General features: G+C 33.8%; 1 protein-coding gene across 3 annotated transcripts; it reads left to right on the forward strand.

The window, feature by feature from the left end:
* Positions 1-875: 875 nt before the first annotated feature.
* Positions 876-21,879, forward strand: LOC139817284 (pyrokinin-1 receptor). 3 transcript variants are annotated; one of them, XM_071785249.1, is made up of 4 exons: positions 876-1,307; positions 1,418-2,483; positions 18,676-18,902; positions 19,366-21,879. In XM_071785249.1, exons 2-4 carry the CDS (start codon positions 1,646-1,648, stop codon positions 19,963-19,965), a joined length of 1,665 nt encoding a protein of 554 aa, XP_071641350.1. In that variant the 5' UTR covers positions 876-1,307; positions 1,418-1,645; the 3' UTR covers positions 19,966-21,879. The 3 variants fall into 3 exon arrangements, with proteins under 3 accessions (XP_071641350.1, XP_071641351.1, XP_071641349.1); XM_071785250.1 differs by having other exon boundaries at positions 890-994; XM_071785248.1 differs by having other exon boundaries at positions 918-994; positions 1,253-2,483.
* Positions 21,880-22,196: the final 317 nt, after the last annotated feature.

A 22,196-nucleotide genomic window follows, 5' to 3' on the forward strand; every position in this document is an offset into this window, starting at 1 on the left:
TAACGACTTTTTTCGCGCTGCTGTTTTACAGACATCTAAAAGCGTATACTAAAATAGAAGAAATAAATTGGAGTAGAGAATTTTCATCATAACTCTGTATCAGAACTTAACGTCGTTAATTGCGTTTGGTTTGTAAACTACAAGATTTTCAAGAAAAGTCAAGACGACTTATACCGATATAAGGCAATTTTATTTTATAAGAGATATTACTATTTTTATTATTTAAAATACCAGGAATCTCTGGTATTTGGTTCTACCATTGTATCGGATAAATTGTCAATACATTTCTGAACAATCTGCATCAATCAAGAAGTATACCATCGCAATATAAAAGTTTTTTTAAAAACACAGTTGCCCCTCAAACATGCAAGACGCATGGTAATAAAAACTAGAATATTGTATTTTTTAATTTAAAATCTAAGATGAAGAATACATTTGCATAAATTTTGTTTCTTCCAAAATGAAATCATAGAGATATAAATGCATAGCGCGATAAGGCGTTAAGGGCGACATTGGCAAACAGGAGGGAGATTGCCCTCTTTTCTCTTTCTCTCTCGCTCTCGTCGAGTCACTGAATAAATACATAAATATAATTTAGACTGAGTTGGGACGAAATAGCAAACTCGCACAACATTACGGCTGCGAATAAATGTGAAAATCGAACGTAGTTACTTGAGACGCAGAGGTACACGATTCGAAGACTTGGTTGTAAAAAAAAGTGGGGTTTTTACCATCACTGCCATTCATGATTCGTCAAAGAAAAAGAATACGTAAAAACGGGAAAACCTCTGGTAAACTTGAGGTGTCGAGAGATATACATCGGCGCGCCAGCGCTGAATCTACCGGATAGACGGACGGCCGGCGTTCTTCGGCGCGTCGCGACGTCGGCAGTCGTGATTCGACCGGCGTCCGTAACGGCGGTGTTGCACTTTGCGCGAACGAACGCCCGAGGAAAAACGAACAGCGGGCAAGGCCGCGCGAGATTGTTTCCCGTGTAAGATCGCCACGTGCTCCAGATCTCCGGCATACATGAAGAAGCTAATTAAACAGCATCTCGTCATTTCGAAAATTAAAAGAGATAAACTCGAATTGGCATCCAATAAAAAGCCGTATCATTCGTATCGTCTTCGATTCACTTCGCGAGACATTTCGTGAGGCTCGTGATCTCAAACTCGTGTACATACGCTTCGGTAATAAAGTAAATGATAACAAATTATTATTGCCCCGAGCTTGAAACAAATTTCTACAGTAGATCGAAAATGTAGGAAGATCCGCAACCCCTCGGTACAAGAAGAAGATAACTACACGTAATTTCATTCGGCAACTTTTCGAGATTGAACTTCAAAATTAAGTGAAATAGACATCGAGTTTCTCTCGTTTCCATCTTCTATATCCAGAGAATTTAATTTATTTGTAGCAAAAAGGAAACGAAGAGAAACTTAAACAGATAAAGAAGAACTTAATGGTGCGTGCAGCAGATCAAAACTTGATTGTATGAAATCAAATTGACGACCGGAGTGAAAGAACGTTGCAATTTCCCTGCAAATTATCGGAAAAGAATCAATTGCCGAAAGTGCTGATCCAGAATGCCAAGGAGTAAAAGACTTTCCAATAAGTACGCGCGCATCAAGTGATCAAGACCGCGATGGCCCCGACGGTGTTGCCCATTCTGTCAAACGGCACGTACTTAAAAGCCATCTACGATGACATTCCGGAGTCGTCCTCGGAGCATTACTTCAATGATACGTACACGGACGTCCTGGGATCCACGGACCTCTCGCCCGGCTCGTATCGGGACTCTCTGTACGTGGTGATCCCGGTGACGATAATCTACGCGGCGATTTTCCTCACGGGCATCATCGGCAACGTTAGCACGTGCGTCGTGATTGCGCGCAACAAGTCTATGCACACCGCCACGAACTATTATCTCTTTAGCCTGGCGGTGTCCGACCTGTTGCTGCTAGTGTCAGGCCTACCGGCGGAGATGTACCTGGTCTGGTGCAAGTACCCATACATTTTTGGCGAGGGTTTCTGCGTGCTGCGCGGCCTCGCCTCGGAAACGTCGACGAACGCGTCAGTCCTCACCATCGCCGCCTTCACCGTCGAGAGATACGTAGCGATTTGCCATCCGTTCCTCTCGCAGACCCTGTCGAATCTGTCCCGCGCGATCAAATTGATTCTGATAATATGGCTGGTGGCATTGTTGTTCGCGTTACCGCAAGCCCTGCAGTTCGGCGTGGTCCGGCACATCAAGCATCCCGACATGGTGATGTGCACGGTCAAGAGGATCATTGTCAGCCACTCGTTCGAGCTGTCCACATTCCTGTTCTTCGTGATACCGATGTGCCTGATCACGTTTCTCTACATACTGATCGGCCTCAAGCTCAGGAACTCGAACATGTCTGTGCCGGGCAGAAACGAGTCGATGAGAAACTGCAGACATTATCCCGGGAGATCGTCCAGGAGGGTGTTGAAGATGCTAGGTGAGGTGAGATGCGAGGCTCTCGCGCCATTTCTTCTCCGTCCGCGATGTGTTCAGTCTCATCCCCTTTATTTATATTATAAACTTTGAGTGTCAAACTAGTTGAGATAAATAATTATGGGTAAATGGCCGGATCTCTCTTTAGAAACCGATCAATAATGTGAAGGACTCTTAATAGCGAATTTAAATAAATATACAAGAGTAAATCGCTTGTTAATATTTTACGTAAGAAAACGCAACATTGGGAGTCGATTGTTTCATGAATCATTTTGTTTTTACGTGAACGATCCAGTAAACCGCAAATAATTATTACACTATTCCAGCCGCGACGCTGTAATGATCGCATGGATTGCTCTTATAAATGCGCATTATTATTTTATGATAAATGTGAAATGTCAATATGCTGTGATAATAACAGTTATTAAAATTGCGATTAATAAAAAATTAATAAATAAAGGCGTAAAATAATTTCTGCACGCGGAAGGTCGATTTATTCCTACCGGGCTACAGTACATAATAATAATTCTACATTTAAGAGAAAAACAATTCCAAAAGTTAATAAAAGATACCAATTTATTAATCCTATGTTTATGTGTTTGTGTGTGTATATATCTCGAGGTATATGAATTTTGTTTTATGCAGCGTGAAATACGTCGCTAAAAATTACATGAAAAAAGTGGTTTATGTGCCTGTTTTATTTAATATTTTAAATGTATCCCTTTTAAACACTGCAAAAAATTTTCGTTGAAAAGTAGTATAGGTCAAACACTAAACTGTTTAGAATTGTTCGAGACTGCCATAAATATCGTGGAATTAATATTAAAACTTTGGCCTGGGGGCAAACTTGATTTCAACGCAACGCAATATGCAAAAGAAGATTATCATTCATGACACTATTAGAGAACATAACAATGCACTCGCTATGCCCGCGCTGTTTTCACGACTTTGTGGAATTTCGTCAACATAAAAAAAATGATATTGCTAATATAAGTTAATATATTCAGTTTTAAGTTCGATTTATTTATTTAGAAATTATTAGTCAAGATTTCCTATTAAATTGTATAAGACTCATATTAAATTTTTATATATTATAAATTTATTTTTTCACTTTTGTTTTTATAGGTATTCTATTTTTATTAATTTTTATAATATTACACAAATGGACCGATTGTAAACGCAATTGTATTGCTGGAGGAAGTATTAATTAATAAATAATTATAATTATTATAATTGCATGTTTTGAAGATTAATTAGACTCAAGATCATCTTGAGGGATGAGAATATCAAGATTACAATAGCTACAGAGTTTTAAGCGATTAAAGTTAATTGTTAGCGAGTAGAGTTGGCTAATTCAAGGTCGTAATGCACGTGTAAACATAACGATCATTCTATTAATTTCCACAGTCTAGCTGATATTAATTTCCATTGCGCAACTAATTCTTGCTCTTACTTCGCTAGTTATTTAGCTAGTTTGATTTTTCTGTTGCACTACATTACAAATAACAATTACAAATTAAAATGAGGTTTAAATTAAATTTTTACTCATAAATCTTAATTACTTCTTAAAAGTTTGAGACTTTGAAAATCTAATTAAAATTGCGGGTGTTACTCTGGATACCGAACTTGAAGTGCGCAATGGGATGTCTACCAAGAAAATAGTACCTAAATAAAACGACACACGTTATTGCATAAATCAATCAATATATCAAATTTTTTCTTAATCTTTAGAAGACGAGCAGGTTTTTTCATGACTTTTTATGATTTTTTACTTATAACTTTTATGTAGATATGTGTTAAAGTGTTATACGAAAAATAAGCAACCTCCATTTATATAATTGTAAAATTAAAAAAAAATTATGATTTATATTTAGTTTCGAGTAAGAAATATGGAAATACATTCTGCAAAATCTCGTTATAAAAATATATTTTGAAATTTAGAGGTAAAAAGTGCGGTAATTATATTCAGAATAGGGTCTTTTCTGAATTTTGGTATTTTTTTCGCGGCTCTCTTAGTAAACATCTTTGTTGTTACTTCAATAGATAATCAGTCGGAGGAGAATATGTAACGTATCTATTTTTTTCAGCACAAACAAGCTGAAAACCTATTTGTGCTGAATATAGATATTCACATGTGCGTCACGTTAAAGCAGAAAATAGTTGGCATATTGAAAAGTATATACAGGGTAGGTAGTCCAACAATGAACCAGTAGTACACTATGAACTATTGCGATGTTTCGCGATATTTTGCGATAAATGTGACGTTACCAGATTGTGCTGTTGTCATGCAACGACTCGTATGTAAACCCCTCTTCGGCTCCCCAGTCGACCGGCAGATCACGCGAAGGACGGCCGTTTAAGACCACATTTTGTGAATTTTGGGTTGAGTGACAAACTAAGTTTTTTTTTGTAAGTTTTACGTATTTTTCATGTTGTTGTTATATCTATTATTTTTTCCATTATTCTATTATCTTGCGTGTGTATTTGGCTTTATAATTCTGTAAGCAACTTATTTCTGTTGCATTATTTTATAGTATGAATTTAAATTCATACTATACTAACCTTACTTATCATGTTTCATAATTATCTGCTTCCTAAAAAACCAATTTTAAAATATGATAAAACTATAACCCTAACAATTCACGGCGTAAAACATATAGTTTATTGTTAAAAATGGTTAGGTTTATTGTGTACACACCCCATTTGACATTGTTTTAAAAAAATTGAAATTGTGGCTAAACTTTAAAAATAACTTACGAGTTATCTTATACAGTAGTCAACTAAATTCATGAACTGTATGCAAAAACACAGATCTCCAACATAATTGAGAGAGATATAAGCCTTTGAAATTTACATGATTCATTGTTGGACTATAATACCTACCCTATACAATTTTATGTTTTTAGAAAGCGTAAATATGGTTTTGGCCGTCGCTCGTTATTTATTAAAAAATTATTAACAAATGTAACCGACAATGAGAAGTATAACTGTTTGTGTCAATACTAATAAGGGCCGGTTATTCCAATTTATTGGTAAACTAACTAATAGTTAAATCATATGTCTATCCTTGTTTTATTTAAAGGAAAAACAAAAAAGATTGCTGATAGGTATGTGTACTTTCAAGTAAAAGAAAATTAAACGCTCGCGTGAAAAGTTGAAAGTTACTTTAAAAAAAATAGATAAAAAATAAGGTAGATTACATATTCTTTGGATTCCTCGATTGATTATTATTATTATTGTCGGAGTCACAACAAAGATTTTTATCCAGAGAGCCGCAAAAAAATATCAAAATTCAAAAAAGGCCCTATTCTGGGTAATTACCAAAAATGCAAACAAATTTATAAGGACTTTGTGAAAAAAAAGTTTTTATTTACGACGTTTATGCATATATTTAGGAATGTTGTTTTGTGTGATATATTTCGAAGCAAGGTACACAGAGGCATATCGTACTCACGACACATAAACTTTGGTCTTCGAATACCTTTTTGGTCTTCGAATACCTTTTTCTGAACATACTACGCACTGGGCATATTCTTACTTGTTTCCCTTAGAGATTCCCGGAATTATGAAACTCGGCGACTCAAAGATACCCTTATATATAATAATTTGGAGCCTAAAAATAGGCTTCCCGTCCTCTAAAGGTTAATAAAATTACTCGCATAGTTATCAATCTCCTTCTATTTGTCAAACTGTCAACGCACAATTTCTACAACGAAAGTTGTTTACGGAAGTACACATTGGCAAAATCAGAATGGGCGTGTTACGATTTCATAAAAATTGATATAAAAGTCTTCATAACGACTAAAATTACTCATATTGCAATTAATTCTTTTCACATGTAAAAAAATAACTCCAAATATATGATTTTCGTAATGACAACTCGCTGTACGAAACGAACACGATATACGGTAAAATCAATTACCGTTGTAAAAAAGAGGCAGCAATGCTAGCAATAAATTGAGATTTAGTTTGTCTCTTCTAATTATACATGTAAATTAATATTTGAACGAAATAGAATGCACGAATACGATGCGAGATGTATGAGAATATTTAACTTCGTTTTAATTTTTCAAGTTTTTAGTTTTGCGAAGCAGATTTATGATAACAACGAGTTACTTTTTTTTTCATCCCCGTAAGCACATTAACTGAAATCAATAGTAGAACACTGAGAAAAAAATTTGTTAATCCTAAAAAATATTTAATCCGATACGAGCAACTAAACATTTTAGTTAGTTTAACTAAACATTAGTTGAATTAATTAATTCTTGATTAAAAAATTTTAAAGGTTGACATAAATGCATTATACCTTTTTTAGTGCAACTTAATAATTGTTAAGACAACTAATGTTTAGTTAACTAACTAACATGTTTAGTTGCTCGGACTAAATATTTTTTGGGATTAACAGATTTTTTTTCTCAGTGAAGATATTCACTTTACGCGTTCTGAATTAATCTCTTAATTCAGCACGAATCAGCAAATCGATAGTATAAATTGTAGCACGTGCTGTTGACCCATGCATGACAAAAAGAGAGAGAATATGAAAAAAACGCACGGTTAATTGTTTCGTTATACGATTCGATAATTGTATTATACGTGGACAAACATTGTCCGAACTTATTTCGCAGAGCACGCAAATGCATCTGCATGTGTTATATATATTTACGGTATTGCATGTTGCGTTATTTCTCTGAGTAAACAGATCTGCCGGATAGTATATTACCGTATCGAATGTGCAAACTCTCTCTCGCGATGCAAGAGAGCTCGGTCGTGGTCGGTTATTTCTTCACGATCAATACTTCTTTATTGTGGATGATCGACTGCCGCTTAATTCTACATTTCAAATCAAGATTATTTGCATAGTAAAGTAAAGCGCAAAAATACTCCAATATATAAAAATTGATTGACTATCGACACGAATAGCCGTTGAATTTATATGCTCATTCTTATGATTCCTACGTAGCAGAGTATATTCAGAATCAATATTATTTGTACTTATCCGACCTTTTATTAAATACGTTTCGAAAGCTAAATATAGCAGGACCTCGTTTAACCCATCAACACATTGGCAGGCATTCTTTCTCTTTAAAGTTTGATAAGATCTGAGTCAGCTGGAATTTATACTTATTTTCTTATTATGTATGTACATACATTTTTGAACGAGCGACGACATCGCGTGTTCATGCTCTTGTCTTCGAGAGATGTCGTCGCCGGTGGTGTAACTTGCCGACGATATTCTCTTTCACTGTATACTGTTTGTTCATATTTGGACACGCCACTTCAAGATATAAAAAAGACTGTTGCTCTGTTCTTTTTCGCTGCACTTCTGAACTAGTGCAATAAGTTAGAATAAAAGAAAATATATTTGTTTCATTCCAACTTATTGCACTAGTTTAGAAGTTCAGCGAAAACTAACAGGTCTTATGTCATCCGCGAAGAATCAGTTTATTTATTTTTCTCTTATATTTTTATTACAGGTTTTACTAACTTTACTTGATTTTCTTTTAGGTTTAATTGCAACTGTAACATATGATTACCATGAAGATCAAAGTATAAGATTTTATCTTCCCGGAATGAAAAGTTAATTTTCAATTAGCGGGGATGTTACCTCTCTACGTGAATTGTTACGAGGCGCCTCCGGGAGTGAATTTAAGGTCGCATTTAGATTTGGCGGCGATGCTTTAAAGTAAATCGCGTGTAAACGATATGTAGAACATCTCACTAAGAATGCGGCATTCCAAAGTACGTTTATTTACATACATTATTTTGAATACATTGCTGTATGGTGGGGCGACGTATGTCGGATTAAATGTAATGCGGCTTATAAGCTCACGAGATATCGATTACTAACTGCTAACTGTCGATATGATTACATTTCGTATCCTGCACGTTTCGAATTATTCTTGCTGCCGAGTCGCTCTTATAAATTCCTTCTGCGACGCGCAATTCGCCCTCTCGATTGTTTCACGAAAGATCCCGAATAATTTAACACCTGTGATCGAAGTCGACTCGCTCGAATTGTTCGATCATTGGAAAATTCCGAGCACTAGTAGGATAGGGCACACGTAGAAACTGTTGCGCTTTAATCTTGCGCGTGAGTATACTTTAATCAACCTAACTTCTCTCCGTCAAGTTCGAATAAATAAAGCAATCAACATGATAGGCACACTGTAATCACATGCATGAATAACATGAAAAATACTACATCGTACACGCATTAAGATAGACCGATGGGGACGTATTTAATTCCTTTTCACTGCCACGTGAAAAATTAAAGCCAATGATTCCGTGTGTGTCAGCCATATTTTCCTAGAGAAAATTGAAACAATTGTTTGAATAAAATGTAGGTACATACAGCGAGAAAAATATGACCAAATGTGACAGGCGTGACATTCTCTCTGATGTATTAAATTATAAATTTTTAAAATACTCGGTAAAGTAATTTGCTGGGAAGATATACTGCAAAGTTCTTTTTAACTATAAATGATTAATAATAACATTATTTATTATTATAATTAATATATTTTAGTACTTAATATGTTTGAGTCAGTATTGCGTAAATATCTTTCATTTACGATAAATAAATTTCATGCATACACAAAATTTATTCGCGATAAGATGAAATAATATTTGCAGTAAAACCAACTAATGATGTACGAGTCTTATCTGTCCTTACATGCCCTTGAACACGTAATGTTCTCGTTAAATGTAAGGGTTAACGTAACAGAGAAATGTCTTTCTACGGCCGCGTTTATCTGATGAGGTATCTTCTAGTAAACGCGGTCAACTTGCAATTATCGAAGACACACGCTGAGCGAAAGAAATTACACTTTATCGATACAGCACCGAAAGGTTCACCCATCCAATTAACTTTACCATTCTGTTCATCATGAGGACCTCTGACAGACACGATAAAAGTTAACCGATTGTGTAAATCTAATTAGAACACCCAAATAAAATCTAATTAAATATCGATCATATATAACTTTCGAGACGTGACGATCATTCACGATCATCGCGTCGAAGAGGTGTACATGTAAAATAAAGAAAAGACATACTTACATAAAAGTTTGCGTATTATAGACGTTCGATTTTTAGTTCGTTTGTTTTATCTCCTCGACTCTCTCTCTCTCCTTCGTGAAACTCTATCAAAGTCGCGCGAAGTGTACAATTCTATCAAAGTCGCTCGAAAGAAACGGTGTAATTAGTAATTATCGGAAAGCTCTCCTAGAAAATATTCGCCGATGATCGATAGGAACGCAACACGGTGCATTAGGATGTCGCGTGTACGATGGTGTTGCAGACGTCTCGTATAATTTCGCGCGTTGTAACGTCGTGTAAATTGTGTAATACGCTAGGATTTAATTTCTATTATATCATTTTATCATAATATTTGCACGAGTATATGCGCACGCGGTTCGATCCAACGATTTATCATCTTAATGAACAGAAACACGCGCGATAAAATGGATGATAAAATATCAATCTACTTGGTACAGCAAAGATTGTTCGGAAAAATATAGCGCGCGCTACAAGTTGCAATTAGTTTATCGATCGACATCTCGGTAAAGGCACGCGCTCACACGATTTTCATTCAATAACATTCCATGATCCTAACGACTACGAAAACCAGTTATATCCTCGTATCACACTGCTGACTTTTAATTAAACTTTTGATTAAACTGTTTGACTGAAATAGGATTAGTTACCGGCACAGTTTACATTGGAAAGTTGCATTGGAAATTTATATATATGATAATTGTACATTTTATGTACACAATCTGTGATTTAACCGTACATTTATGATCGGAATATATATGTATAAAATAATAGAAAAAATAATGACATTACTCCATTAATCAAGCGCAAACATTTATTATATCTGATACCGGTGTTTCATTAGTAAGCTTATGTATTATCAAGTACAGAGATCGAATGTCTGTCACTCTAATCGAGCATAATATGGACATTAAATCCAACAATATAATGGCAAATTTATTCTGTTGAACGTACATGCGTTACCGATTGTCAATTGATTGATTGAATTTTTGTGATAGACGCAAATTAGTCGTTATGCAGACAAGGCTATTCATCAATTCTTGACAGTAAAGATTATATCGCATTTTCTCAATACACACAATTTAGGTCGAAAAAATACGCGAGAAAAAAAGAAATATTGTTTCTAACACAAATTAAGATTACCTTCAGTTTTTTCGTTAATAACACATTTCTGTTGTGAAAAGATCGATTATAAGCTCGTTATAAAATACATAATCTATGATTATCGTACGATGATTGTTGGCACAAACATGGCGAAATATTTTTTGCGCATCTGAATATTCAGTGCACGTGCTTGTGTTTTTCGTGCTGTTGATCGGTGTGGTTGGAAAATACGGGGATGTCATCGGGGAAAAAGACGAATCTATGTCCATAGGATAAATCGCCGTCAGTTTCCGATAATAGTGAGAAGGATGAATTGCGGAAGCACGTCACGAAAGAGGATAACCATCAGTTGTGGGGTAAACGAGAGGGGATGCTCCGTACGACGCGGATGTTTTTCCAAGATATCACGTCGCACACGTGGAGCTATGAAAAATGCTCGCTTTCGGTGGCTCGAGTGATCAAACTGTTCGCACTTGATTATCGTGACAATTCTGAGCTCCCGATTCCCGAAGCTGATTCTTCCGGAAAAAAACAATATTTAATTTAGGAATTTGAGTTTCCTACCGAGGAAAAGTGTACAACTCTTGATGTAAATATTTAAACGCTTAAAGAAAATAATGTTATATAAGTAAAATATGCCATTTTCGATAACATTATTATTTCTCATCTTTTTTAGATATCTATATTTATAAACACATTTCACATACTTTCATCTTTCTCACCCTCAATGAGATGTATGACTTGCTACAATGAGCACATGCTCCGATGAACACAATGGTCCGATATCGGATCTAATATCTATGTTAATTTGTTGGTTCTTGCGCACATGCATTCGTACATCCGTGAAATATTTTTTATGCCCATGCAATACTTACAAAACTTTATAAGTAGCATGTACGGGGATATATGTATGAAGATTTCGCAATTAGTATAATTTTTGAAAAATGGAAACAAGAGTACCTATTAGTTTATTCCTATATAAGTCGATAACTCCGAGATGAAAACAAAACATACGGAATCGATACAACAATGACCCCAAGTTACTCGGGAGGGAAAACGAAGAGAAGAGATACGAGATAGATGGATTATGGACGAATCTTACTCTCTTGGTAATGTCCCTATGGGCGAATGAGTCTCTTATAACGGCGATTTTTCCAGCAATATGTTTTTTTTAGTATCCATCGCGAGCAGCGGAAGTTGCATGTAATAAAGAACGCATTTTTCCACGATGATCGACTCGCAAACTGTTATTATTATTATTTGCACTGACATGAAATGCATGTCGGAGGTTAATAAAATTCTGTCACGTGTAAAAACAAAAAAACTCTTAATACGAGAAGAATAATTTGTTCCAGTAATTATTGAAATTTCATAAATCAGTCATCTCTGTAAAGATTTTATTATCTAATCACCGACAGAGACGAAATAACAATGAGTCTTTAATTACTTTGTCAAATCAAATAAATTATTTCATCATTATTGTTTATCATTGTTTATCATTATTGATTTTATAATAAAATTTGCAATGAAAAATTCAAATAATTCAAATAATATAAGATAATCCGTGATAACATACAACATGCTCTGCGTAACATACGCACGTCATGCGTCTGAGCTGATCAATAGTAGTTCATTGTATTCAAGCAGCCGACAATGCCTAAATGCTTTCACAAAATTCTGCAAATCACATATTAGATTCAAATTATTCCGCTTGCGTTGAATATATCATAACGAGAAAGAATAATAATAATTAAATTGCTATAAAATTGAAACATACGAGTTAACGTATCATGTTATTTTGCTTTTTGCTTCTTTTTCTAATTATTATTAATTATTAACTATGTAACGACAAAACTAAAAATAACTTAATACACCTTGAATTATTAATTATTCACACCATGTTATACAATTCTATAAGTGAACTAATTGATGATAAGTGTTTGCATGTTGTGTGCACGTAACGAGGAGTATTACACATAACACGACAAAAAAACAAACCTGTTTCTTCGCTGATATATTACTCATTAATTTCGCATTATGTAAATAAGCTATAAACCGTCTGTATATTCTTCGTTTATTATTTACCTCGTTTTAGATAAAAATATCACACTCATGTATCATATAAGATTCAATTACATTCTAGCAAACTATACATTGTCCTTTACGAATTATTATTTAATAAGTACAGTATATTCTCCGTTAGAATTATCTTGTAAAATATTATTCAGCATGATAATTTAGTTGGAAAATTATTCACGTGACAAATTATGTTCAAAGTAAGCTTGTCGAATGGTACTGCGCAGTCATTATGCTTTAGTATATCTCGAATGCATGTGTATCGTGTTTACAATGTAAATTCTGTCTACGCAAGTTTAATAAGGTCAGCCTTTCAATACACGATTTCATCACGATGATGTGCTTCCTCTTGTGCAGTTAATAGTTAAAATTGCCAAACTTTCTGTCAACTTTAGCGCTATTCGCGACAAGATCCCACGTTAAATTCTACGTTAAGTATAATAGATTTAACCAAAAACAAAAGCGCACATTAATCATAAATGATATAACGTGTATTGCGCAAACGATGCCGAAAATTTGTCATCTACCCACGACTTTTTTCCCCTAACGGAAAAACGTGCGAGTAAAACGGAAATTGATCAGATTGAAGAATATCTTCCGCTTTCCGTTTTCTGATATACACCTACAACACATTGGACGCTAAGATATTTAAGATTCTCCATTTATATACTGCACTTTTATCATTGAAATATAATTTGCTATTAAATAAGAGCTCACACAATTATAAATAATTTACACATATTAATAATTAAAATGTTTAAACAAAAGTTAGGAAATTTGTGAGTTAATTAATATGAGAGAGAAATCGAAAGAAAAAAAGATCGAAATATATGCTCGAAATTATCTGAGTGATCTAATTTATGTAAAAAATTAGAAAGGTAAATGGCGTTGCCTAAAAAGTAGGTTACTCTGATTATTCAGACGACTATAGATATTTTCTGTTCTCTTTTTTTTTGTCTCTAAAAATATAGCAATTGAAAAGATTTTTATAAAATTGTTTATTTTATTTTTATAAAATTTATTGTTTAATGTATACAGGGTAATTCAGAAATACTTGTACAAACTTTGGAGACGAGTTCTCCACACATAAACAAGAAAAAAACATTACATTATATATATTGTATTGTCCGAAAATGTCTGGTTTATGAGTTATAACCGAAAGATTACATTTCAGGCCTGCACGTTTACTTGGCCTAAATCCATTAGATTTTTATCTGTGGAGACACTTATAAAAGCTCTAGTTTATTCAAAATTACAAATAAAGAGACCTTTACCAACGCATCATGCTTGCGAAGCCATCTGCAACCGGGATCTTTGAAAGAGTGCGACAATCCATGATCCATCGTGTCTATATATGCATTGAAGCAGGTGGAGGACATTTTGAGCATTTGTTATAAATTATAAGTAGATAAACAATTGAACTGAAGATGTATTACATTGGTCATAGATGTATTTGGTTAGTTTTTGTCGAACGTATCTTTCGATTATAACTTATAAATTAGACATTTATGCACATATGTATATATGACATTTTTTCTTGTTTATGTGTGGAGAACTCATCTCCAAAGTTTGTACAAGTATTTTTTAATCACTCTATATATGTATATACATATTTCTGTAGTGGCGATCGTGGTACAGAGATAATGCGCTGTTGTAATAAACCGACCAAGATCTGAGATCAAATCCGATCAAAAATTATTGGATTTTATTCGATCGTCATCTCTCGGAAAGAAAAAGCAACCGAGAGTATCGCGCCATGAGCACCTTTCTATAGAGAGCCATTTGGAATCGGCGTTAAATTGTAGGTCTTTGATGCATACAGTTATATGCAGAAAGATCACGATACTCAAAATCAAGCAAAACGATATATTTCTATAAAATCTAGTATTATATTTCTAATTTATTTTATGAAACGTATTATTTACTGTACAGTAAACGTATTATATTTATGTAAAATAAATTTTAATAAATAGATAGTTAACTAAACAGGCTCTCAATATTGAAATTAATAAATAACAAGGAAAAAGTGGGCTGAGAGTCAAATATGTAGTTAGTTGTTAATTAATGTTATGTGACATTTAATTAACAATTTAATAGAAAGTTATAAATTGTGTATCTCAACTCTATTTTCAGCCATTTTCATAGAAGCGGTGAGACAGATACATTTTAATACTAGGTATACAGAATTATTTTCTACAAAAGAAGTATCATTTTTAGCATATTAATTTTCTTATATGTTAATGACATATAATAGCACTTATAATTACTCTTATTTTATTTTTGTTTACTGTGTCCCTTGTAATAAGTTATGAATAAAAGACCAGAATTGCCAGAAAGAGGAGTAGTTATATTACAAAGTTGCATAATACCATAATTATGGACGATTGCTCGTAATGATACTTGCACGAAATAATGGATATAGCAAGTAGAAATAATATGATATAACATCGGATAGGAATAATTACGTATAAGCGCCACTCATTGCATAAAGATTTCTTTTCGCATGGTAATCAAGTGGTTCAAAGTTCTAAACGTGATTTGCAAAGGAAAATACGTAGATCGGAAAAATCCAGAGACCACAATAGACGTTTCCTTCGGGGAGATATACTTATTCGATATTCTTCTAAAGTAATCCATGTCTTAACAAACAAAACTTGTTGTGCCTGCCTGTCGCATAAAGATTTATAATAAATTTTGCTTCCTCATAGAGGAAGCTTTGTTTTCGTATAAAAATTTTTTTTAGTTGCTGCTGCCAATGTGTTCAGAATGTTCTGAAACGTCGAAAAATCGTAATTTTAAAAAATGTCCTGTGTGTGTATGTATGTGTGTGTATGTGTGTGCCAAATTTACCGAAATTTCTATAACTCAAGAACTGATTTTAACCAAATCTTGAAGAATTATATATAAAATAGAGGTAGAAAAGACTGAAGAATATAATAGAATTAGAATAATTGCCAATATTATAAAACTTTAACCCTTAAAGACTATACTTCAGGTCTCAACCGCTTAAGACTTTTTAAAAATTGATGCTTTTGGACAATTTTTAGTATTAATTACACAGGCACACAAAAAAATATGCGGAGCCAAAAAAGCGACCTATATAGCATTGTAGTATTGGTCGAGCATAGTCAAAATCCAAATTTTTGGAATTTTCTGCTTACCAGTTTTTTTTTATTTGACCTTGAATTTTGAGTTTAGGTTGAATTCTTCCAAGTTGGCTACTAAACATTTGAAATCGTTTTTTTTTAGCTGTAAAGTGGATTTTGTTATAGCTTTTATGTTAAAAAAGATTTTTCCGAGTTTCGGTCGCGAAAAAAAATTTTTTCGCAAAAGTTATTAACAATAAAAGTATAATGTTACAACACGATCAACATTTTTCTCGTGAACGTCTAAACGGATTTTAACAATTCTGACGTTAATTTTTTTATTTATAAACGTACATTCTAGAAATATGCTTTTGGATATAGGTCGCTTTTTTGGCTCCGCACATTTTTTTTGTGTGCCTGTGTTATTGGCAACTTTTCTAATTCTGTTATATTTTTCAGTCATTTCTATTTCTATTTCATTTATAATTCTTCAAGATTTGGTTCATTAGACCCAGCTTTATACGCGATTAAAGGTTCATATGCGAAGTCCATATATAGACCATGTAACCTGAACTCCCAAAGTCAACATCGATTTGATATTGCGTCAATTATAAAACCCCACTTGTCCTACTAAGCTGACCCTTTTTCAATTCATAAAAAGGTTAAATTTAAAATGGAAAAAAAAGTTCAAATTAGAAACTTGCACATTGCTTCCTCATAACAGATCGCTACCATTGCTCCTATTTTATTTCGCTCATAAAGGTTCCTCTATGAGGAAGCCAAACTAATAAATACTAATAATTATGCATCAAATAAAATACAAGCTTTCTCATAAGAGGTACTTTGTGAGCGAAATAAAATAGGAGCAATGGTAGCGATCTGTAATGATGAGGAAGCAATGTGCAAGTTTTTAATTTGCACATTTTTTTTACGTTAGTTGCACATCTCAACTTCTTATTCCTAACGTATGTCATCGCGGAAAAAGAGGATTAGCTATTATAACAAATTTAGTTGTAAAATAAGGATAACTAACATTTTTGCAGCGTTAGCTATAATTTAGCAGTAGTAGTAAAACTTTAACAAAAGGTTATGCTATTATTGCTAAATTATAGTTCTTGCTGCAAAAAAATGTTAGTTATCCCTATTTTACAACTAAATTTGCTATAGTAGCTAATCCTTTTTTTACGGCATAAATTGAATCATAGTAACTTCTTTATAGAATTCTGTATATAGCATTTCCTCTCTTTAATGACAGCGAAATGTAAGAAAAACTTCTTATTGTGTAAATGTATCGACTTAAACATATAATAGCCAGTACTTCATTAATATTTTTTAAACCATAAATGCTGTACACAATCTTTTATTTACTTAAAATTATTTTTAGACATTTATTTTGACATATTATTTAAATTATGAAATTTTTAATTATAATTATATTACAATTTAATTCTTTGACATTGATTATAATAATTAATGTCAAAGAATTTTATGTTGTACAATTTTATGGCAGTATTGTACATTTTTTAAAGTTTTTATTAATTTTGACGAAGCAAATACATATATCGCATAACTTCTGACATTTATAGCCCACGTTAATTGATACTGTATATTGCAACGTTAAAGAAAAATATAATCCGATACAGCTGCAAATTGAATTACACGCAAATATTCTGTTGTTTTGGTAATAAATAAAACTAATGTAATTATTTCAGCGAATACTTTTCGGGATACAAGAAAATATACTGACAACGTTATATTCATTAAACTTACACAGCGCGAACAAAACGCGCTTTCGATAAAGTTCTTTGTAAAAACGCATAATAGGATTGATGTCGGAAAGTGACAATGCAGTAATTCAAACAATATTCTTATCGTGATCAAGGATGTACTTTTGTTTTCAAATCGATTTAATATACACACGCAATCGCGATATACATCGGACGCGTTTAATGTAGTTTTTAAAAAACGCACCAAGTAACATAAATAAATGATAATGTGGAAATTATAACATATTATAATGTGAAAAAAAATTCAATTACTAAATTCTCATAAACGCTTGCTCGCTGGAAAATTCAATTATAAAACTATTTAGTAATATCCCACTTGCGTGAAGAACAACCGTATTTTGCTCCATAAAAATGCACAAGCCATTAATGCGATGGAAAATGCATCGGTCACTCTACGATACGCTTTACGACGTACTTAAATATAAGGTTCAAATCGTTACAGTGTGCTTTGTAATTTCCACTGATAAAGTGATATGTAATTTAGTAATAAATTGAGTTAAATTTTATTAACGGCAAATTCCATTTGCATTAATTCTACAGATCCTGCCTAATGCAAGTTATTAACTCGTTGCGATATTTGGAACGTGTTATTTTACGTTTATTGGTCCACGCAAAAGCTCTTTAACCTCGCAGAAATATTAAATTTATCCGAATTAAATTTATCCAATGCCATCTATTTTTATCTCTCTATCACTGAAAGTAAAATGCTTATATAGCAATATAACTTTTGTCACCTCGTTGTATTTAGTGCGTATTTATTTTAGTGCGAAAGCAGTGGAATCTTTGTACATGCCTGTGTACATGACCGTGACACTTGTCTGACGTTCAATATGCTATTAATCTTAGTTGCTTAATGCCACTTAAACATGCACTTTCAAAATCGTTAACATTGTAAATGCATAACGTCTACCGATACTGATGACATTTGATCAACCTAGCTATCTAACGAATAACAATCAGTTACTTAAAAAAATGCAGAATAATACTGATGATATTTTATTCATCACAAAGATATAAAATAAGTATTATGTAAAAAATGATATTTGTGTATCTGACTATTATATATTATTCGAAATATTTGTTGCAGTCGCTGTTGTGATAGCATTCTTTATTTGTTGGGCTCCATTTCACGTGCAACGATTGATCGCTATATATGGCACTAATACAGAAGATCACATCACATCGAACGGCCCATGGATGGAGTTCGTTTACCTTCTAATGACCTACGTGTCAGGCGTTTTATATTACGTGTCCACTACAATCAACCCAATCCTTTACAATATTATGTCGAACAAATTCCGTATGGCGTTTATGGTAAGCAAAACAGAAACCTTCACAATGTATTCCACTAGAATCTTTTTCTAATCAGAGTCCGGCCAACTTGCAGTTCTAGCAAAATTTTGCGAGAGAGAAGGATATACATATTTACTGTTTGCTTTCTCTTCCTTTCTATGTTTCCTTTCTATCTCTTTCTCTTTCCGTACGTCTCTCTTGCTTTTGCCAAAAAATGGCGAACCTGCAATCAAAAGTTGTTACCGTATGGCCAGACTCTGATTAGAAGGATTCTAGTATTTCACAAAGAATAAAAATTACATAATAACAACTTTAAATTAACAATTTAACAAGTGTCGTGGAACAAGTGTTGGTATATTGAACGAACATATTAAAACATTGCAGACACAATAATTTCCAAAAATCTTCAATTCATATTTTTTTTAGTAAATAAACTTTTTTTCTCGATTATTGTTATAAGTGAATCCAGTCTGATCCATTCCAGGAGACATTATCGAAGAGCTTCAAACTCCCTGGATTGCCAGCACGTAACGAGCAACGATCCTATTCCAGCTTGTCGCGATCCCAACAAAGGACCATCGGTGCTTACGGCTCAAGGATGGCAGGGACCGATGGAGGCATAATTGTCGACAGCATGGAAGGTTCGGGGAATTCCATGGAGGAGAGTCAAAAACGGCCCGTAAATGATGCAGAAAACCCACTGGTATCTACCAGCGTTCTGGGTACAACTCGGATAAACTCGGTACGAAGCGGACACGCTAAAGAAACGAAGAATAACAACGACGTCTCATCAACGAAGAACAGCCTGCGATCACCGAGCAGCGGACGTCACAAAGATCGGTCGATTCGCAGGAGTCAGAAGGGTTCGTGGACTAAAAGAACGAGTTACAAGAATGTGACCAGGATCGACAGTTCCGAGAAGAAGTGGTGGAGATTCTTTAAGTGGCTGCCCGGCTTGAAGGTCCTCAGGTTTCACAGGGGTTCGACCGTACCGGAAGATCACGTGTTCGACGAGGCCGGAAATCCTCGTGAGGAGCTATCGATGACGATGTGGAACGTCCGCGACGAACAACGACCCGTGTAGAACACGGATATTTTCGCGATTCGAGATCTTCGAGAAGACTGACTTTTTTTCGTCGATTTCTCTGCATTATTCATGTCGACGAAGCAACGCCATTATCTAACGACCTGGAGATGATGATAGCGCCGCACGACTTTCAACTGCGACGGCGATCTGAAAGCGAGGTCGTTTAAAGTTTGAGGATTTCTTTAGGAATGGAGAAGACTGAGATAAATGATGCTTGTAACTTGTAACTCTATCTCATGATTAATTTAACAACGTCCTAATGGGTGTCCAACGAACATATAGAAAGTAGAGAGACCTCTAGAAAAATCTATAAAATCAACGTGCTGATTTATTACAGGGTGCTTCAAAAGAATATTAACACTTATATAAAAGTAACTTTTTTACAGAAACAGAACTGATAACACAAGATATTGTATAATGTATTTTGTCTTCGAAAAGTCTCCACTTGTTCACCGGGTGGTCTCCAGTGGTCTCTGAGAGGCACATTTCTTTGGATATTAATTGTTGCAATCACATTTGCAATTTTCCTGAAGACAAAAAATACATTTGTTACTATGATATTTGGTGTTATCAGTTCTGTTTCTTTAAAAAAGTTACTTCCATGAATAAGTGTTAACATTTTTTTTTAAACACCTATTTGCCAAAACGAGTTTTGCGCAATTTTGTACGACTGCTGAATGCTAGCATCCAATGTTGCATAAAATCTAATAAATCCGGAGCATCGAAAGAGTAAACATGTCAGAAATATTGCGATTCGTATATCATGGTAAGTCAATATATAAATCAAATACCATACTGCTATTCGACTCTTGTAAATCTTCTCGAGACACATTCTCATCAAGCATGCGGTCATTGATCATTAGAGTGAGATTTTCTCATAACTCCAATTTATTAAAACTCGAATAATAAACACAAGTATACGACAAGTACACGACGAGTTATGCTTTTTAATTTTGTGAATTCTCTTTGATATCCAATATGGATATTTACTGACGTTAAAAATAAAAGAATATGCAACAAAATTTTATTTCTAGAGCGTTGGGGAACTGAATCCAAACTTGATCTAATTTCTTTTTTGTCCATTGTTTTTGGGAAAAAAAAATTGTTGCCAAGTACGGAAATATTATAATAAGTGTTTCAATTATTATCGACCATTGTACATAAGCCATTCTAACAATTAAGTCGACTGCATGTTTAAAGCAGCTATATGCGCGCGTAATGTATAATGTAAAATACGCGCTCGAAGTAAGTTATGAAATCAAGTAAAAGCGATCATTTCGGATAACCCGGTTTCATGGACGTGTCAGGCATCTTAAAACGCGTCGCGTGTACGTGTTTTTGACATTGCGTGCCGCAAATTGCACGAGCTACAACGACATTTAATTTCTAAATAAAATCTAAATGCTCTCTTACCTGGAAACGTTTTCCTTGTGAAAATATGCTGTAAAAGTTAATTCAGTTGACCTGATAAAATTAGTACAATCTACACGTTTCGAGCTTCCCCAGTAGCAGAGTGACGTCAGATGACGTTTTAATGACGTCTAATTGACGTCTTGAGACGTCTCTAGACGTCATAATTAGACGTCATCTTGCTACCTGGGTTATTGCAGATTAAAGTCTGCAAATGTTGCAGAGGCAGATCCTTTCGTGTTATTCGTGGAATGTAATGCTGTAGAGTACAACTTAATGTAAGGTACCGTGGTTCTTCTCATATCGATTAAATTTTTATAATGTGATATTATTTGTTATGTAAATAATATAAGTATAAGTCGTTAACTGTAAAATTCTTTATTTATTTTTATCCGCGTGTCTTACTGAATGTTGTTCGTAACTGTATATGTATCGATATCTTCAGGCATCGATATTTTTGATAATTACAGATGGACACCTGTAACACGTGTCTGAAATTTACCTGATTTTTTTATTCTCTTATTCCCTTCAACTAATCGCAAATTAATTCTATTTCATAAAAGCAATTCTGTTAAATTTCTCATATACATAACGCATCGTTTATAATTTTCTATTAATTATAAATATTAAATAGTACGATATATATATATATATATATATATATATATATATATATTCGTACTCATATCCTTGAAAATTATTTTGAGAATCCCAGCGAAGTCACAACCAGATAAAATTATATCTTTTATATTTTGACAGTTGAGCAGGAACATGTTTGAGTTGGCGGAAAGTGATTCTCTGAAACCGCACGTGTGTGT

This window comes from Temnothorax longispinosus, chromosome 8, assembly GCF_030848805.1.
Source record: "Temnothorax longispinosus isolate EJ_2023e chromosome 8, Tlon_JGU_v1, whole genome shotgun sequence".
NCBI classification, from domain to species: domain Eukaryota; kingdom Metazoa; phylum Arthropoda; class Insecta; order Hymenoptera; family Formicidae; genus Temnothorax; species Temnothorax longispinosus.

Excerpts from the sequence above, each read along its gene's own strand:
- LOC139817284 (XM_071785249.1), top strand. The coding sequence starts at position 1,646 with ATGGCCCCGACGGTGTTGCCCATTCTGTCAAACGGCACGTACTTAAAA. Across the intron at positions 2,484-18,675 it reads GAGGGTGTTGAAGATGCTAG|TCGCTGTTGTGATAGCATTC; the intron begins GTGAGGTGAGAT and ends TATTTGTTGCAG. Across the intron at positions 18,903-19,365 it reads AATTCCGTATGGCGTTTATG|GAGACATTATCGAAGAGCTT; the intron begins GTAAGCAAAACA and ends GATCCATTCCAG.